Raw genomic sequence first — 17274 nt, 5'->3', positions numbered from 1 at the left:
TAATTACTATTTCCCCACCTCTGGAAGAGTACTGACATGCCAGAAACCCCTAGCCCCAGTCTTTACTTCTGGGCTTATATACACCTGCTGCTACTACTACAGAAGCTCCACTGAGAGAGTCATGAGGCTTTCCTCTCCACATTCCTCAACATTCCCTTGTAATCAGCAAAACCAGTATTAAATACATAATTTAAAAGAATATCCCACAAAATAATAACTGTAATATATTTGACAAAGCAACAGGATACCAAAAAAAAGTTCTGATGAACTACTGATATAAGGTGACTTGAATTCCCTAATATGCAAATAACATATTTTCACGTGAAAAGGAGTCTTTTATACTCATTGAAACCCTTTCATTTTATACATCATACTGCCACCTTCTGGCTTCCCTGAATACAATTCCACAATGTAAAAAAATTAAGTTGCAGCTTAAAAGTTTTGAATAATCTGCTTAAAATAATTTATTCTCAAAAAACTGTATCATTTTTTCCTATCATAAATACAAATATTAGCCTTAAAAGGATACCTGGATACTGTCTGCTAAAATCGCTTTTCTCATATTATGTAACAACCTAAATGGGAAAAGAATAGATACATGTGTATGTATAACTGAATCACTTTGCTGTACAACTGAAATTATCACAAAATTGTTAATCAACTATACTCTAATATAAAATAAAAAGTTAAAAAAATAAAAGCAAAGAAAAAAACTGCTTTTCTCTCACTTAAAGGCAAAAAAGCAAATAATGAAAATTGGCATTGCAAAAGCAACTGGAGAAACATATCCTCAGCTCCTTAAGGAAATACTACTGATGCAGAGAGATGCAAGTGCTACATCTCTAGGGAATCAGACAAAGCAAAGGACAGCGCCTGCCAGGGCAAAAGAAAACACATAATCCCAAAAGAGTCCTACTGCTCTAATGAACCAAACCTGAAACATTCCTAAAAGATAATTCAAAATATTGTTTTCTTCACTGTTAAAAAAATTAAGCCATGTTCATTTTTTCAACTCTTATACTTTAAAGAAAATTACTAATAATGGTTTTTGCATTTAATAGGTATTGAGTCTGTTGAACTCTTAACCAGTGTATTCTGAATGCATGGGAAGCTTGTAATAAAGTACCTTGATATAATCTTAACCAGTGTATTCTGAATGCATGGGAAGCTTGTAATAAAGTGCCTTGATATAATCCGGATTTTATGAAGCATAAGTACCCCCATGCTTCAAATGTGTCATGGTCACTCCATCACCTAAAGGATAAAATCTTCATGCCTTAGGATCACTTCCTCCCCCCTGGGTTCTCAAAGCCCTTGGTGCATATCCCCACTAGTACTTATTTCATTCTTCTGGAATTATTGCTTGTGTCATTCTTCCCCATTAACCTATGAACTCCTTGAGGTGAGGGAGAATGTAGCCTTTCAACATTGATTCCACAACCTGTCCTGAGTATGGACTAAGCACTAGGCCTGAGCTAGACGGCTGGTAGCAAAGATAAGCAAGAAAGTTCCTGCACTCAATGTGCTCACAATCTGGTAGAGCAGGCCGATCTCCTCGTATATGATAAATCATTATCATAATATTGGTACGATCTATGCCATAATAAACAAATGAGATATAAACTGAAGGAGTGGTTTCAAAAGGGGGTCCTACCAGTCCTGCACTGTGTGTAAGGTGGAGCAGGAAGGAGCCGCAGAGAAGGCTGCATTCTATCCATACGGGAGGACCTCACTGATTGATGAATGAGAGGATGGACGAACATCCCCTCCATGTACACAGTGACCTAGTTTTATCTGACATCAACTTTTTTTAAAGAAGGGAGGGGAGATACAGAAATTCTGTAAAACTTTATTCAGTTCTATTTGTTACTGACATTCAAAACTCAATGTTTTAAATTGACTTTATCAGCAATCTTTGTTAATCATCTTAGTACTGTTATATTTTACAAATACATGATTTTAAACTTCTGTAGTCCTAAACTCAGATGAAAAAATAGGACGCTGATATTTCCAAAGTAAGGTGTTCTACTAGAAAGAGAAAAAAAAATCAATGGTGTGAACTCAGTATTAAAAACAATCCCTACAGCCAAAAAAAGGAGCCACTAAAAATGATATGAATAAACCATGCCTAACTCAGTTAAAGCCACACACACACCCCTTTTCAGGTCAAGTAACACCATCAGGTTACATAATATTAAATGCTATAAGTAGAATGTTTTCCTTTCTGGATTTCTTTTCCCAAATTAAGAATTCAACTAAGTTGTTTAAAATTTATATGTGAAAAATTCAAACTCAGAAAACTGGGGAATAAAATACTCCTTTTCCCAAAATCATCCCCTGAAAATGAAGAGTCATCTTATACCTAAAAGTCCTTACAGTGTCTGTCAAATTACAGAATGTCTCAATGTGGCACTTCATCTTGAAACAAAGTCCTATTTCTGGAAGACACATTAGAAAAAAATTATCTCAACCAATGCAGTTGGGAGGATTAGAAGACTACCTAACAATCAGGAAAAAAAGACATTTAACACAGATCCAGTAGTTATTCTGAGGATTGGACTTAACAGTTGCAGTTGCTGATTATTATTAAAAAACAGCCTTCAAGCGAGCATTAGGAATAGAGCCACTGGTTATAATATAGAGATAACAAATATACAACCACTGGACAAATAAAATCAACTACCCTAATGTTATGTGAATAGGAACTTGGGACACAGGATAAAATATCTAGTGACTAGACTATAAATAGATTTAAAAAGTACAATATCTCAAAGAAGAAAGAGGGAAATGAAGATGATACATGGACTAGAAAACTGTAACATGATTCAAAGTGCGTTAATATTCTAATGATAAAAAAGTCGCTGATGTCCAAATGCATTTGACGAGTGTGAATAATATTCCATGAAATGTTAGGAGTAGGAAAATGAGGGAGTACCTTATACGTAGGTACCTCAAAATCAGCCACATACAGTAAGTATCTTCCAGGGAAAAAAATGTAAGATATAAGAAAATATGGCCCATATTAAATGTCTATGACCTGATCGACTAAAACTATTAGCACTATCAGTGATCGCTAACCTCATAACTAAAAATTCTTATTCTTTTCTAACTCCAATTTGTTTTTTTGAATGATTTTGACCATGAAGTTAAGGCAAACTATTCTACTAATTTAAACATTTTCAACCACCTATAGCAATTAATAAAACAAACCTTCAGAAAAGTCACATTACCAAGATATTATAATAGGAAATCTTAAAGACCGATCTTAAATTAACAACAAAAACAAAAATGTTCTCTTCCACAAGGGCAGGATAAGGACTGTCACATTATCACGACTCCAGACATAACAGTCCTCTGAGTCCATTAAATGTTTACATCTGAGGCCTAAATACCAACTCATTTTAGTTCAAAGAAGTCTCAGACTAAGTGATAATCTTTCCAAAACAAGGAGCTTCTCATGAACCCAACCTAGCAAAGTACCGGAACACGACAGGGCAGTGGCTGACACCTACCAACTGGCCACACACGCCCTCTATGGCCACACTCTGCTCCTGCCTTTGCCTGGGGTTTTCCCCCATTCCCCATCAGACTCCTCAGGCACAGAGATCCTCACGGAGGTCTGGCATGGTCAGAAACTGCTCAAGAATTCAAAACTGACTCAATTCCTTTCTTCTGTCATGGCTGCTTTCAATGTTCTCATTTTTAACTTGATTTCACCAAGGTGAGTATAGGAATTTTGCCCCCAGTAATATTTGGTTGGCCGAAAAGTTCGTTCGGGTTTTCTGTGACGTCATATGGAAAAACCTGAACGAACTTTTTGGCCAACCCAATATCGTCACCAGGACATAGGTCTGGGAGCTGCCAGAGCCAAGAACCAGAAGCTCAAAGTGTCAGAGGCTGATTACACATAATTGTTAGCCATGGTTTAAAGTACGGAGCTAAATAAGATTCATTCCCCATCCAAATTATCCCTCTTTTTATAATGTCTAATCCAAAATGTTCTCATTTAGCTTATTCACACAGAAAGGGGAGCAAACCATCAAGATGTAGTTTAAAAGATGCTAACTACACAATAACCAAAAAAGCTCCACCGTTTATCCTTTGGCTATAGGAAGCTAGTACTAAACTAGCACTCACCAATTCTAGAATTACCCTTTTCTTCCAACCTTTCTTTAGGATCCTCAGAATTTCTCCCATATGTCAGGGTATCCCAACACTAGAACTCAAACCTCTATCAACACAGGCCACTCCTTCCTTGTGCTTGCAGACTGCACTATTAGTACATGCTAACAGGGCACGTCAGTCAGATAAACTAATCTTGAAAAATTAATCAATCTTGAATTGAGGGAGGTCTGAAGGTTATAAAATAATCAAATCTATAATGCTACAATTCTATAAACTGACTTCATTAACATAAATATTTGATTTTAAAAACATTTTTAACTTTAAAGACCTTATAATAATACTAATCTCTAAGCTAGTATTTTTAAAAAAACTAAACACACTGATAAACTATATTCTCATACATACAATTGAAGTTCCTGATACTTTTAGTGCTATTACCGCATCATACATTTTCATACTGTCATCTCTATTACTAGGTGAAACTATTGTGAAATCAAATTGATATAGTGCCAAAGAACATGTGGGCTTCCTGAGCTTATACACTCACCTGATTTGGTATGTTTTCCTTCACACGTGTCCAAGTCCCAGCTTTATAAAAATATTGGGCTGGGCTCAGAAATTTTGCTCTATATTCAGAATTCACCTTCCTAACAGAAATGAAATGAGAGTAAATATTTCACCATGTTGATCATCTAAATACCATGATGTTTTTCTTACAAAATACATACCCAAGCCTTTGATGTCTCCAAGGAGTAAGTTTCTTTTTAGGCTGGTTTAAGTCTTTTGATTCCATCTCTGCTTCTAATTTTAAAGGATCATCTGTTTTATTATACTAAAATGAAAATAATTTTAACTTTTTATGCTCAATTTATATTATACATTAAAGTGAAAACACAGATGTTGTAAAGTATAGCTGGATACTGAATTACAATTCTGTTTTTAAAAGTAAGCTTTAACTACTAAAGATAACATAGAAATCATAAAAAATCAACAAGCAAGTTTTGAAACTAGTGTATCTGGTTAGTTTCTTGAAGTATATAGCTCAGGATATGGTTTCATTTTCTAACAATAAAAATTTTAGATACTTGGCTAGGAAAAAGTTTTAATTAACAAACATCTAAATAAATAAACTTTATGTTAACGACCTATTGAACACTGGTCTTACATTTTCCCTTGATATTCTAAGTTTACATTTAATTGTTACTCATTGGGACCTTCCACTTAATTATTGTAAGTTAGCACACAGCTTTACTGAATAACTTAATTCTTTTTTTTTTCAAGAACATCATAGGTCCAACAAGTATAGATATTATTAAACATATACATCATATATAATATATATGTATGACTTATATATATGCATATATAATTTTTATATATGTATATTTATATATATATAAATTATTTTACTTTTAGTCATATAATTTTTATTCTTAGAACCCATAACATTTCAGGTATGACATTCCAGGAGATCAAAAAATAGGACTTACCCCTGATTTACCTATAATTTACAATAATTTTAACCTGATGCTGTAACTGAAACAGCTGTAATTTCACACAGAGAAGTACGTTTGTATATACCAAGGTAAATCGTGTGAATTATACTGGCTATAATTTGGCATATTAAAGCTATGGTTTAAAATACATGTGTGGATGTGTGTTTCTATCTGATTTCCACTATTTAATTTAAAGTATGTGTTTCCATCACCACTGTAACCCCTGGAGCTCACATTACTATAAGGACAATCATTTGATATTAGACATAGCAGACTTACCTGCTGTATTGCTAAGCATATGCTGCACTGTATTACACTTAATTATTTAGATCTGTCTCCCCACTGACCCAAGAACTGCTTAGGGCTTAGTGTAGTTATCATTGTATTCTCAGTACCTACCTGGTGCCTGGTTTCTACCAGGTGCTAGATGAACATTTGACATTTAGTGAATAAATAAACAAATTAGTGAACTAGCTAAAAACAAAATCTCAAATGGTGATAAGTAAAAGGAAATTTGTAAAGTTCCAAATGGTGGTAAGTAAAAGAAAACGTGGAGAGTTTCAAATCATGAGGATTTTATTTTGTTTAAAGAGCTGACAAATACCTTCTTTTCAGGAGATATTGTTTCAAAATTTCCGTTCTCCTTCAAATGATTTCTTTGTTTTGGTTCTTTCACTGGAGATAAACCCTTAAAATTTCTTTTGTATTCAGTTTCATGGATGAATGAGTTACCTTTGAATTGTGGAACGAATTTGCTTTTATTGTGGAAAACCTTAAAAAAAAATTACTTTAGTTTAGTTTTTTGTTAAATATACAGAACTTCTTCAATTGCTTAAAAAATTTCACATATGAAGTTGAATCATAGGATACAAAAAAGGGAAAATTATATACGACTGTAATTTCATTTCACATGTCTAATTAACATCCATTGCAACAAAAGCAAAAAGGGATTGCATCAAACTAAAAAACTTCTGTACAGAAAACAATCAACAGAGTGAAGAGACAGCATATTGAGTGGGAGAAAATATCTGCATTCATCTCATAAGGGGTCAATATTTAAAATATTTAAGGAACTCAAATCAACAGCAAGAAAACAACCCAATTAAAAAATGGGCAAAGAGGCATAAAAACAGACATATAGATCAATGGAACAGAATAAGGAGTCCAGAAATAAGCTCACATGTATATGGTCAATTAACTTACGACAAAGGAGCCAAGAACATACAATGGCGAAAAGGTCTCTTCAATAAATGGTGTTGAGAAAATTGGACAGCTACACACAAAAGAATGAAAATGGACCACTGTCTTGTGCCATACATAAAAATTAACTCAAAATGGATTAAAGACTTGAATGTAAGCCCTGAAACAATAAAACTTCTGGAAGAAATCATAGGCTAAGATCCTTGACATGGGTCTTGATGATGGTTTTTTGGATTTGACACCAAAAACAAAGGCAACCAAAGCAAAAATAAACAAGTGGGACTACATCAAACCAAGACACAATATTTTCAAATCATATATCTGATAAAGAGTTAATATTCAAAATAATAAAGAACTCATAAAACTCAATTAAAAAAAAGCAATCTGATTAAAAATGGGCAAAGGAACTTTTTTCCAAAGAAGACATACAAATGGCCAACAGGTACACGAACAGGTGCTCCACATCACTAATCATCAAGGAATAAACCAACATCAGTGAGATTTCACCTCACATGTTAGAATGGCTATTATCAAAAATACAAATGGTAACAAGTGTTGGCAAGGATGCAGAGAAAAGGGAACCCCGGTCCACCGTTGGTGGGAATGTAAATTGATATGGCCATTATGGAAAGCAGTATAGAGGGTCCTCAAAAAATTTAAAATAGATCCAGCAACCCCACTTCTAGGTATATATCCAAGGGAAATGAAATCAGTATCTCAAAAGATATCTACACTCCCATGTTCATTATAGCATTATTCACAGTAGCCAAGATATGGAATCAGTCTAAGTGTCCATGGACAGATGAATGGATAAAGAAAATGTATTATTATTCAGCCTTAAAAAAAAAAATCCTCTCACTTGCAACAACATGGATGAACCTGGAGAACATATGCTGAGTGAAATGAGCCAGGCACAGAAAGACAAATACTGCATTATATGATCCCACTTATATGTGGAATCTAAAGGAACTCATAGAAGCAGCAAATAGAATGGTGGTTGCCAGGGACCAGGGGGTGGGAGAAATGGGGAGATGCTGGTCAAAGGGTACAAAGTTTCAATTATGCAGGATAAATAATTATGGAGATCTGAAGTACAGCATGTATGTAGTTAACAATACTGTATTATGTACTTAAAATTTGCTAAAAGGATAGATCTTAAGTATTCTCACCACACACACAAAAAATGGTAACTACATGAGGTGATAGATGTGTTAATTAGCTTGATTGTGGTAATCATTTCAGAATGAATACGTATGTCAAAACTTCACATCGTACATCATAAATATATAATTTTTGTCAATTAGAGCTCAGTAAAGCTGGAGAGAAAATCCAAAGGTCAACTTTCTCTACTCATTACTATGTTTTGAATAATAGTTATTGTAATCAAATAATGCTTAAGCCAAAAGAAATAATGAACCATATCTTTTCTCCCCCAAGTGTCCCACCCCCCTATTAGTTTGGTAGTGAGAATAGTAAAATAGGCAGATTTTAATAATAAGAAAATACACATTAGCTTTACAAAGCAACTCTGTTGTCAGCTCTGCAGGGTTTTTTCCTCCTTGACATGAATTTTTTTTCCTCCTACAACAATAAAAAAGTCTTAACGTTTTGAATATCTGACATATGCATTTGCTCAGGTTTTTTCCTTTGCTTATTTTTAGCTTAAAGCAAGGAAAAAAACAGGTAATTATCATGTCTCTATTTTTAAATGTTTTCTTTTATCCTTAATATTTCATAATATGGTTTCCATTTCATGGTCTATTACCACTGATTACAGAAAAAGCAAATAGAAAAGATATGGAGTTCAAATAAGGTATATTATTGCTTCACAACGCTGAATAATACACCTTCATACAGATCACAACCAAACAGTATATCTTTTTAAGTACAGTATAACCTCAAGGACTCTTCTGCCAAAAATTGTTCTGACTCTTTTACATATTAATATAAGACATCCTTTCAGAAAACAGGTGTCTGATAAAACAGAACGGAACAGCTCCTTTAGAGGTTCCCTATCAACAAGCTTTGAAAGTTTCTGTCACAGAGCTCTTCAATCCACAGACCCGAAAACTGATATGCTTTCAACTAACAAAGAGCATTTGCTTCCAAAAAAAATTCTCTGAAACCCTCACTAATGAAAGTAATAAAGCTAGTAGTGAAGGTATTGCTAGTGATTTATTTTATGTTATACTTCTGATACTATCAAAAGAACGTTTCTACATAATGCTCTCACTGAAGTATGCAGAAGTTGTCAATAGGGCTTTGATTTGAATCACCTCTACCTTAAAGGTAAGATATTCTACAAAAACTGAACAGTCATGATTTTTAGGCTGTAAGTAATTTTGTAGGTACACTTTCTATCCAACAACACTTGTGAGCCAGCAAAAGAAGTACTGATTCTATTCACTAGGTTTATAAAGGGTATGTATTGATTTATGTTATTTTATGTGTCCCTAAAATGTTATATAAATTTCAGTTTTTTAAAAACTGAATAACAAGTAAGCAAGCCTAAAGCTGCTACAATTTGTAGGATAACACTGGTACTATCTTAGTGTAAGATGACATGTTATTGTCTTGCTGAATCTAATTATCCTCTTGGTCCTTATGGGTGTATAAAGTATATAGGTGAGTGAGAAAGAAAAGACTAAGCTGTCATGAGCCTTTGGGGATATTCTAAATGGAAGTATTTCCTACCTAAGCCTAGGAGTATGGTTAAGAACATAAATGAGCTAAGAACTGTCTGGAGAATTCTAGTAGTAAAACAACAGAGTATATATTAGTAATGGTAGTCTAATACTAAAATTGTGTGAGGATACAATGAAACCTAATATCACATTTAGTTACCATTATAGCTTTTGAATTTATAAATATAGTTAAACTGACAATTCCTATCACTGCTCATTTGATATAAGGACAAAATTATATATCTTGCATCACTTTCAACCTATTTTGTACTTATTAAAATAAATATCCAACGCAGTTACACCTTTCTTAGAAGACAGAAAACATGCAATATATTAGTCAACAAAATTCAACATTTCAGAATACAATCAATTTAACAATTTTTTAATAAATAAAAAAAATTCACAGCATGCAAAAACTTACCAGTCCTCAAGTTTTCATTACCCTGTCTCATATTTAGTATATGTGATGGATCTGGCAACAATGATCATCAGTAGCCTAGGACAGTATAATATTACTACTATAAATCAGAAGTAATAGGATGATTTTAGCAAAACTCTCATTTTCACGTTTCTAGAACCCACCTTCAGGCCTTCTTAAGTATCTAATTTCTTTCAGTTCTTAGTTCTATGTAAATCTGCAACACTAGATTAGATGATATTCCTCAAAAATGTATTGCATCCATTAAACTACCTGATTGGCTGCAAAAGCTGAAGTAGTTTCTTTAGGGGTCTTCCAAACAAACTGCCTTTGATATTCAGAATTTCTCAAGACATTATGTGAAGGAACAACGGTCAGTCCAGCTTTTTTCTGTAGAAGTCTATCCAACTGTTAGGGAAAAAAAAAAAATCCCACTCAAAGTTATTAAAAATTTCTATTCAAACTTTTTCTTTTTTTTAACTGTGGTAAAAAACGTAGAACATAAAACTCTACCCTCTTAACAAATTTTTAAGTGTACAGTAAGGTATCATTAACTATATGCACATCGTCATACAGAAACCTTTCTTTAATTGTTAATCTTCCTTTAAATTGTGAAACTCTTTAAAATTCCCTTAATACCGTCAAGGAATTATTGTGCATCCCAGCAAAAGATAACATTTCTCTCATTGCTTCTCGGCCTTTTGGCTAAGATCAAGTGTAGATAACATTTCTCAGTTCCTTCCTACCAATTATGCATAATTGAATATATTACTAAGAAACAACAGCACATTACCTCGTCCACAGCTTGCTTTGGGGACACCCCTTCCCCTGCCCACCAGACTTACATGTCACCTTCCTTGATTCCCATGCCCCCTGGTCTTCCAACACTTCTAAATGCCTCTCCGTGGTTCCAGTCAGCGGTGGACATGAGATGGGGAGGAAGCAGTAGAGTGGAGAAAAATGGGGAAGCAGTGAGGCGTCTGCACGGGTCCCTGCAGCCTCTGCTTATGTGCTCGCAGGGACCTGCTGCAGGCCAGCTGGGACATAAGAGAGCAGAACTGCAAGATCTTTTGAGATCTAGCCAGACCTCTCCTTTCTTTTGCATTTTGTCAATTGAGACTCTGTTTTTTCTGCTAGTACACAATAAGAAATTGAAAAGGGCCTAGGTATAAGTCAGCTCACCATCCCTGCCAGAGGTAATGGCCTACTCCCTTTCTCTGTCTCAACTTGATCTGTCCCTTAGGACTCAGGTGCTGATATATGATAAATAAAATCCAGAGGCAGGCTGTGTACCCAACGAAGGGATATCTTAGTAAAACCAGTACAAAATGGCAACTATTAAGAAGAGAACTAAGTCATAATAACTAAAGTCAACAGCCTCTTATCAACTCTTCTACAGACACTGGACAAGAAAACAAATAATGGAAAAATTTAAGCACAAAATGTAATATTACTGAAATGATGATGAAATTTACAAAGAATTCTATGCTTCTGAAAGGAAATACAGTGAATATACCTACCCCACCATCTATGTTTTCTGAAAGAAGCTTGGTAGAATGTTCCAGCTCCACATTTTCATTAACTGGTACATGATTTGCTACTATATCCTCCTTATTTTCCACAATTTCTGAAGCCCCTTCAGCTCTGGAGTCTGCAGAGTGAGATCTGGTTCTCTTGGGAACCCTGGAGGCGTCTAGTGCAAGAACCCTTTCTTGGTTAACATCTTCTTTTTGTTCTGGTTCTGGTGTTCTGGGGGCTTCGGGTTCTGGTGATACAACCACAGCGTTCTCTGAGGTAGCTCCATTCCACTCAAGAGATTTTGAAATCTGTGGGTCATGGTGAGGGACTCTTCTTTTGGAAATAAAACTTGGCTCTTTTGTGATTCCTACAAAATATAATATACAAAAATAGCAGATACCAAAGCATCAAGCTACAAACCAACTTTTAATCACATGTATGAGAGGAGAAATGGAATTTAAAATTCAGTTGAGATACACAATATCCTTCCAGTTACGGGATTTAAAAAAGTACAGTTTTTCAACATAATATCTTTAATTTTGTTTTAAAGAAATATTAAACGTTTGACCATAATTTTTAAATTGAGGTCACAATGTTCGAGTTATCCTAACACAAGTTGCTAGAATCACAACGTGATGGACCTGGCAAGCCAGGTGGAATGTGTTGCCTCCGTTTCTAATTACTTTCCTGTGCTACTTTACAGAACAAAGGGCCCTGGTGCTGTCAAAATTTGGAACTTTTCACAAAGCTTCTCTTATGTACAGCAGACCAAGATGAGAAGGGGTGAGATGTCATTATGCTGGATCTTAGTTCTACATTTGCCTTGAGTTCCTGAGAAGTAAAGAGAATGAACCCTTTTCACAAGACCTAAGATACTATTTCTCTATATTTCTGTCTGGCAAGCAAATGTCCAAAAACTTAACCTTCTACCCAGGTAAGAGGAGCTCTGTGGAATGACAGTCACTGAGATACTGCCCTAGTTTGGAGCCATTCTTTAAAAAGAAAGAAGACAGTGCAGGGTGGGGTAGAGAAGAAAGATTAAGAATGGAAGAGAAGGGAAGGTAGACAGACAACCTGGCATTAGGTAAAACCAGAGCCCTTTAGCCTCTATCATGGATGTTCTGGCCATCAAACCCAGGGTCCCCACCCTTACAAGTCTGCCCTAGACCATGGTCTCCAAACTGGGTGCATATATATCTGGAGGCACAGAAAGACATTCTGTGGGGGGGCAGGAGCAGAAATGGGCAGCTTAAGGGAATCACTTTCCAGATCCTAACTTCCATGTGTGCTACTTCCTGACAGCCTAAGGGCTGCATCTGCCATCTGTAGTTTCCTTTCTCACCACTCCCTTCATAATCACCCTCTTCCCACTTCATACAAGAAAGACACGCCTCTCAACCACCCTATGGAATAAAAAAATTGTCATAGGTGGGGAGGACAAACAAAGGAACAATTCAAGAAAGCACAACTCCTGAGGAAGAGTATTTGGCAGCAAAGCAACAAAGGTAGAGATTAGAAATAACAAAAGAACAGTGCCTTATTTTATCCAGCACAACACCTTTTCCATCTACCTATCTTAGAATTAAAATTCAGGGTGTAAGACAGTCATTATGTGAAATGCATATATGCATATTAATGCATTTATGTGGACCAAAAAATAAAGTCAGACTTTTTTCTCACAGAAAATAATTCTTATTTACATGATTAGTTTTCTAGTGAGGACTGACTTTACCAATTAAATGATGAACATTTACCATAAACTGAGCTCAATCGCTAGCTCCAAAATTGTAACAAAAGACATGTAAAACATATACACAATATTCAATATGCTAGAAATCATATCCTTTGAAACTATTCATTACACTTTTGATAAAAAAGAACTTAAATATCAACTTTAAAATGTGAACAGAGATAAGAGTTTCTAAATTCTTTTAGTGGGTATGAAAGCACAAAAGCTTGAAGACCACTGCCCCAGACTTCTCTCTTTAACACAGAGCAGGGCTGGTGGAAGAAGAGCAAAATGAAAAGGGAAGATTCTCAAGTGGTCCACCCTTGTCTCCTAGCACCGTGGAAAATACACTATGAGGAAAAATAAGCACAGAACGCCCAGCCAGCCTTCGGTAACACCGCTGCTGTTCCTTCCTGGCCCCCACCTCCCTTTCTGAGCAACCTGGAGTTCTCACTCTGCCCCTCCCCCTTACCTCCCTGTTAACAGGCCTCCCCCTAGACCATTCCTTCCTCACAAGGTACCATACTCCAAAGTGGCTCTGCTCCCACAGTCTCATTTCATCACCCCTACCCTCACATGTAGCTGATCCAAGCTAAAATGTTACATGGGGGCAACTATGTGGTTAACCAATGCCCCGTGTCATAACATCCCCCAAGGCCCTCAGTGGGCTAGCTACATTTTGAGAGATTTATGTTGGGATTCTTAATCTAATAGAGCCTCGAATCTGTGGAGTTTCTGGTCATTCGGAGAGGATTATGAGCACCACCCTGCCCAAGATGCAGTGACACCCAGTCTTTGAAGCCAGGCTCTGGGCAAAGGGTCCTGACAATTCAGAGGAATCCTAAAAGAACCACCCACTCTCATCCACTTTTCCCTTTGTTCTCCAAACCTAATCCTGGAAACACTCTCATCTTACTAATTTCCCAGGCTTGCCACCCCACATGTAAGTCTTTCTTCTCCTGGCTTCAAACATCTAAGTTGGAGGAACTTATATACTACACATCTGGCACTCTCACACATGTCACAGGTTGGGCACCAAGCACTCATCTGTATATATGCACCTAGCCCTTAAGAGGAACATCTCATTTCATCCCTCCTAGGAATCCTGTGCAATGGGCTTCCCAACTCCCACTTGGTGAAACAGGCCCAATTTGCCCGAAGTCACACAGCAAATGTGGATTCAAACCCAGGTTTATTCATTCATTCAAAAATGAAGTTTAATAAACTCCAGAGTATGCCAAGGCCCTGTGTCATGTACTAAGCAGGAACAAGGTGGTGAAGACAGACAGAGCCCTGCTCTCAGAGATCTTATGTTCTAGTGAGGGAGAATTAAGCAAGCAGGTTGAATGGAATCAGTCTGTCTCTTTCCCCTTCTACCACACTCTGGGAAACCTCAGCCGAGGGTTCTAACTTCCCTGAGATACAGGGAGGAAGCATGTGTGATGACAAGAACATGGCCTCTGAACTCACAGGCTTTGAACAACACAGACTTGATTTCAAATCATGGTTCTGTCACTTATGAGTGTGAACCTTGGGCAAACTGCTTTATCTATCTAAGCTTCCATTCCTCAAGACCTTGGGAGTATCCCTCCCCACACTTGTCCACACTCAGCTTTCATGTCTCAGCTCCAATATCACTTCAAATAAGCCTTTCCTGACCACTGATTCTAAAGTGTATTCCCTCCAACCCACCCCTCCTTCCAGTTATCTATCACACCAGCCTACAATTTTATATAACAACCTGAAATCCCCTGGTTTATTTATTGAGTTACTTGTTTACTGTTTTCCCCACAGTTAAGGGTCTTTGTCTGGTTCAAAGTTATATTCCTAGAAGAGAGGAATAGTCATGGCCTACAGTAAACCCTCAATAAGTATTTGTTAAACAAACGAGTAAATCAACCAGGCCAACTGAACAATGCTTCACAAATTTTTTTCTTTTTTTTGTGTGTGGTACGCGGGCCTCTCACTGTTGTGGCCTCTCCCGTTGCGGAGCACAGGCTCCGGACGCGCAGGCTCAGCGGCCATGGCCCATGGGCCCAGCCGCTCCGTGGCATGTGGGATCCTCCCGGACCGTGGCACGAACCCGTGTCCCCTGCATCGGCAGGCGGACCCCCAACCACTGCGCCACCAGGGAAGCCCACTTCACAAATTTTTAATAAATCATTTGCAAACTTGACCCCGAGGTTTATTCAACTTATAATGACTACTAGCTGTTCAACTTACCTAATTGATCTGATCTAAGTCCAGCCCATGGGTACCTTCTCCCCAATGAGGAATTACAGGACTCTGACAAATATGACTTTTTCCACAGAAAGTTTCTCTGGTATTCACTCAACCCCTGTAATGCAAAGTACAATTTGAGTAAAACATAAGTAATGAAAGTTGTTTTAAGGTAGACATCAGTAAAAATCATTTCTGAACCTCTAAAAAGAGTTGAAAGACTTAAGACTGATAATTAAACATAGAAGAGGTCCTTAATAATAGCTCCCAACATTGACCCAGCCCTGTGCTACCAGTTCATAGTGTTATATCCTTTAATCCTCACAACCACTTGAGACAGATGTTACAAGGATTCTGAGGCTCAGAGTGGCTACCCTTTTGCTGGTTGTCTGATTCCAAAGCCTGAGGTCTTGTCTGATAATGGGTGGCAATCTAAATTCTCATCACTATAATTATCCTAACTAACGAAGTTCTCACCAAGTACACAATATAATATAATATGCCTAATCCCTTTAGAAGTTTTGTAAAGTCAACCAAGAAAAGCCAAATTCCCTCCCATTCTGGATGCAAACCCTCAAGATAAAAGATGACAGTCAGGGCTTGTGGAACACTGTGGTCAACTGTTATGTTGAAGGGTGCTTGACCATGACAGCTACCAGCTACCTGGAACTATTAACAAACCTTAAACAAATGCACAATTGTGAAGAATGTGTATTTCTTATACCCTGTCTTTATCTTGTCAGGGTACCATTTCTCAAGCCTTTAAAAGACATAACACACTTTAAAGTTTTAAAGGGAAGGGGTGTTAAAAGCTAAGCTGTGATGTGGTCCACAGGTGTCCCAATCTGAAGCCACCGTAGTTCCCATTATAAAGTGCCCTCCATCTACACGCCTCTGAACTCTCCCCGCCCCCACCCACCCAAATAAATCCACCTCAAACCATCTAACTATTCCACTCGGCAACTCGGAAGTGAGTGTGAGCGGAGAGGGGGCTAGGTAAGAGGACAAGAGCAGCATCCTCTACGATGGTTACAGGCAGGATCGGGAGCTGACAGGCTCAGCAGGGCCGAGGGGCGCGGCCCAGGAAGCCAGTGAGGCTCCGGCGCGCTGCACCCGCCCTGTCCTAGCTCCCCCCATCAGGCTTCGGCCCCCGGGGACCCCGGCCTCACCTTGAAGCGCACCGGCATGTCGCCCGGCGCTGGAGCCCCAGTCACTCCGACAGTTAATGAGACAAAAAGCCCGGAGGGGGCGGGGCGACAACAGGAGGTTCCCTAGCAAAAGCCTCGGCCCAGCGTCCCCGACTACGCGCCGGCGCACTCCGCGCTTGTCTCCTTGAGCCGTGTCGCTCTGCCTTTCCCCGCCCATTCTGAAGACTGAAAACCAGTAGAGACTCGGAGAGCTCCGCACCGTCATTAAGAGTCGACCAATCAGTGCTGGAAAGTAGAACGCCCGCCTCCCCAGCCAAATCCCGGGGATTGATAGAGATGGCGGGCGGAAGGCCGGCCAATGAGGCTCCCGGGCCCGGAGTGGGCGGGGCCCCGCGGGAGCTTCGTCCTGAGGAGAGCTCGACGGCGTCTGCTTTGTCGCGTCCTGCGCACCAATGGGTCTGCGTGCCGCTGGGATTCGTGAGTCGCCGGCCTCGCTGGACCCAGGTTCTTCACGTCATAAAACAGGAAGGTGTGTTTTTAGTTCCAACATGTATGACAGAACGGAGTGTTTCTTTGTATGAAATGAAAATATTCAGGTCTGTTCTTTAGAATATCAATTCCTGCCACCGACAACCGTGCTACACTATTTACTGTCACGTCAAAAGGAAGAGGCCAGAAAATAAATATGGCTTACAGGCCAAAAAACTTTTTTACTGAATCTTGATAGACAAACTGC

General features: G+C 37.9%; 1 protein-coding gene across 4 annotated transcripts in view; it reads right to left on the bottom strand.

The window, feature by feature from the left end:
- The window catches only part of MDM1 (Mdm1 nuclear protein), a 29020-nt gene extending 12338 nt beyond the window's left edge, over positions 1-16682 (bottom strand). For 2 of the 4 annotated variants that reach the window (XM_060164608.1, XM_060164609.1), the window contains exons 1-7: positions 16560-16682; positions 15394-15508; positions 11444-11808; positions 10197-10331; positions 6226-6393; positions 4854-4957; positions 4673-4772 (exon numbers count right to left, since the gene is read on the bottom strand). In XM_060164608.1, the coding sequence (XP_060020591.1) occupies positions 4673-4772; positions 4854-4957; positions 6226-6393; positions 10197-10331; positions 11444-11808; positions 15394-15508; positions 16560-16577 (1005 nt within the window). In that variant the 5' untranslated portion in view covers positions 16578-16682. Of the gene's footprint in view, positions 1-4672; positions 4773-4853; positions 4958-6225; positions 6394-10196; positions 10332-11443; positions 11809-12195; positions 12273-15393; positions 15509-16559 lie in introns of those variants that run through there. The other 2 variants (XM_060164610.1, XM_060164611.1) reach the window with 2 other exon arrangements.
- Between the last annotated feature and the right edge of the window lie 592 nt (positions 16683-17274).

Source organism: Lagenorhynchus albirostris, chromosome 11 (genome assembly GCF_949774975.1).
Source record: "Lagenorhynchus albirostris chromosome 11, mLagAlb1.1, whole genome shotgun sequence".
Classification (NCBI taxonomy): domain Eukaryota; kingdom Metazoa; phylum Chordata; class Mammalia; order Artiodactyla; family Delphinidae; genus Lagenorhynchus; species Lagenorhynchus albirostris.
Note: the sequence above shows the minus strand (reverse complement) of the source record. Positions and strands in the feature narration are given on the sequence as shown.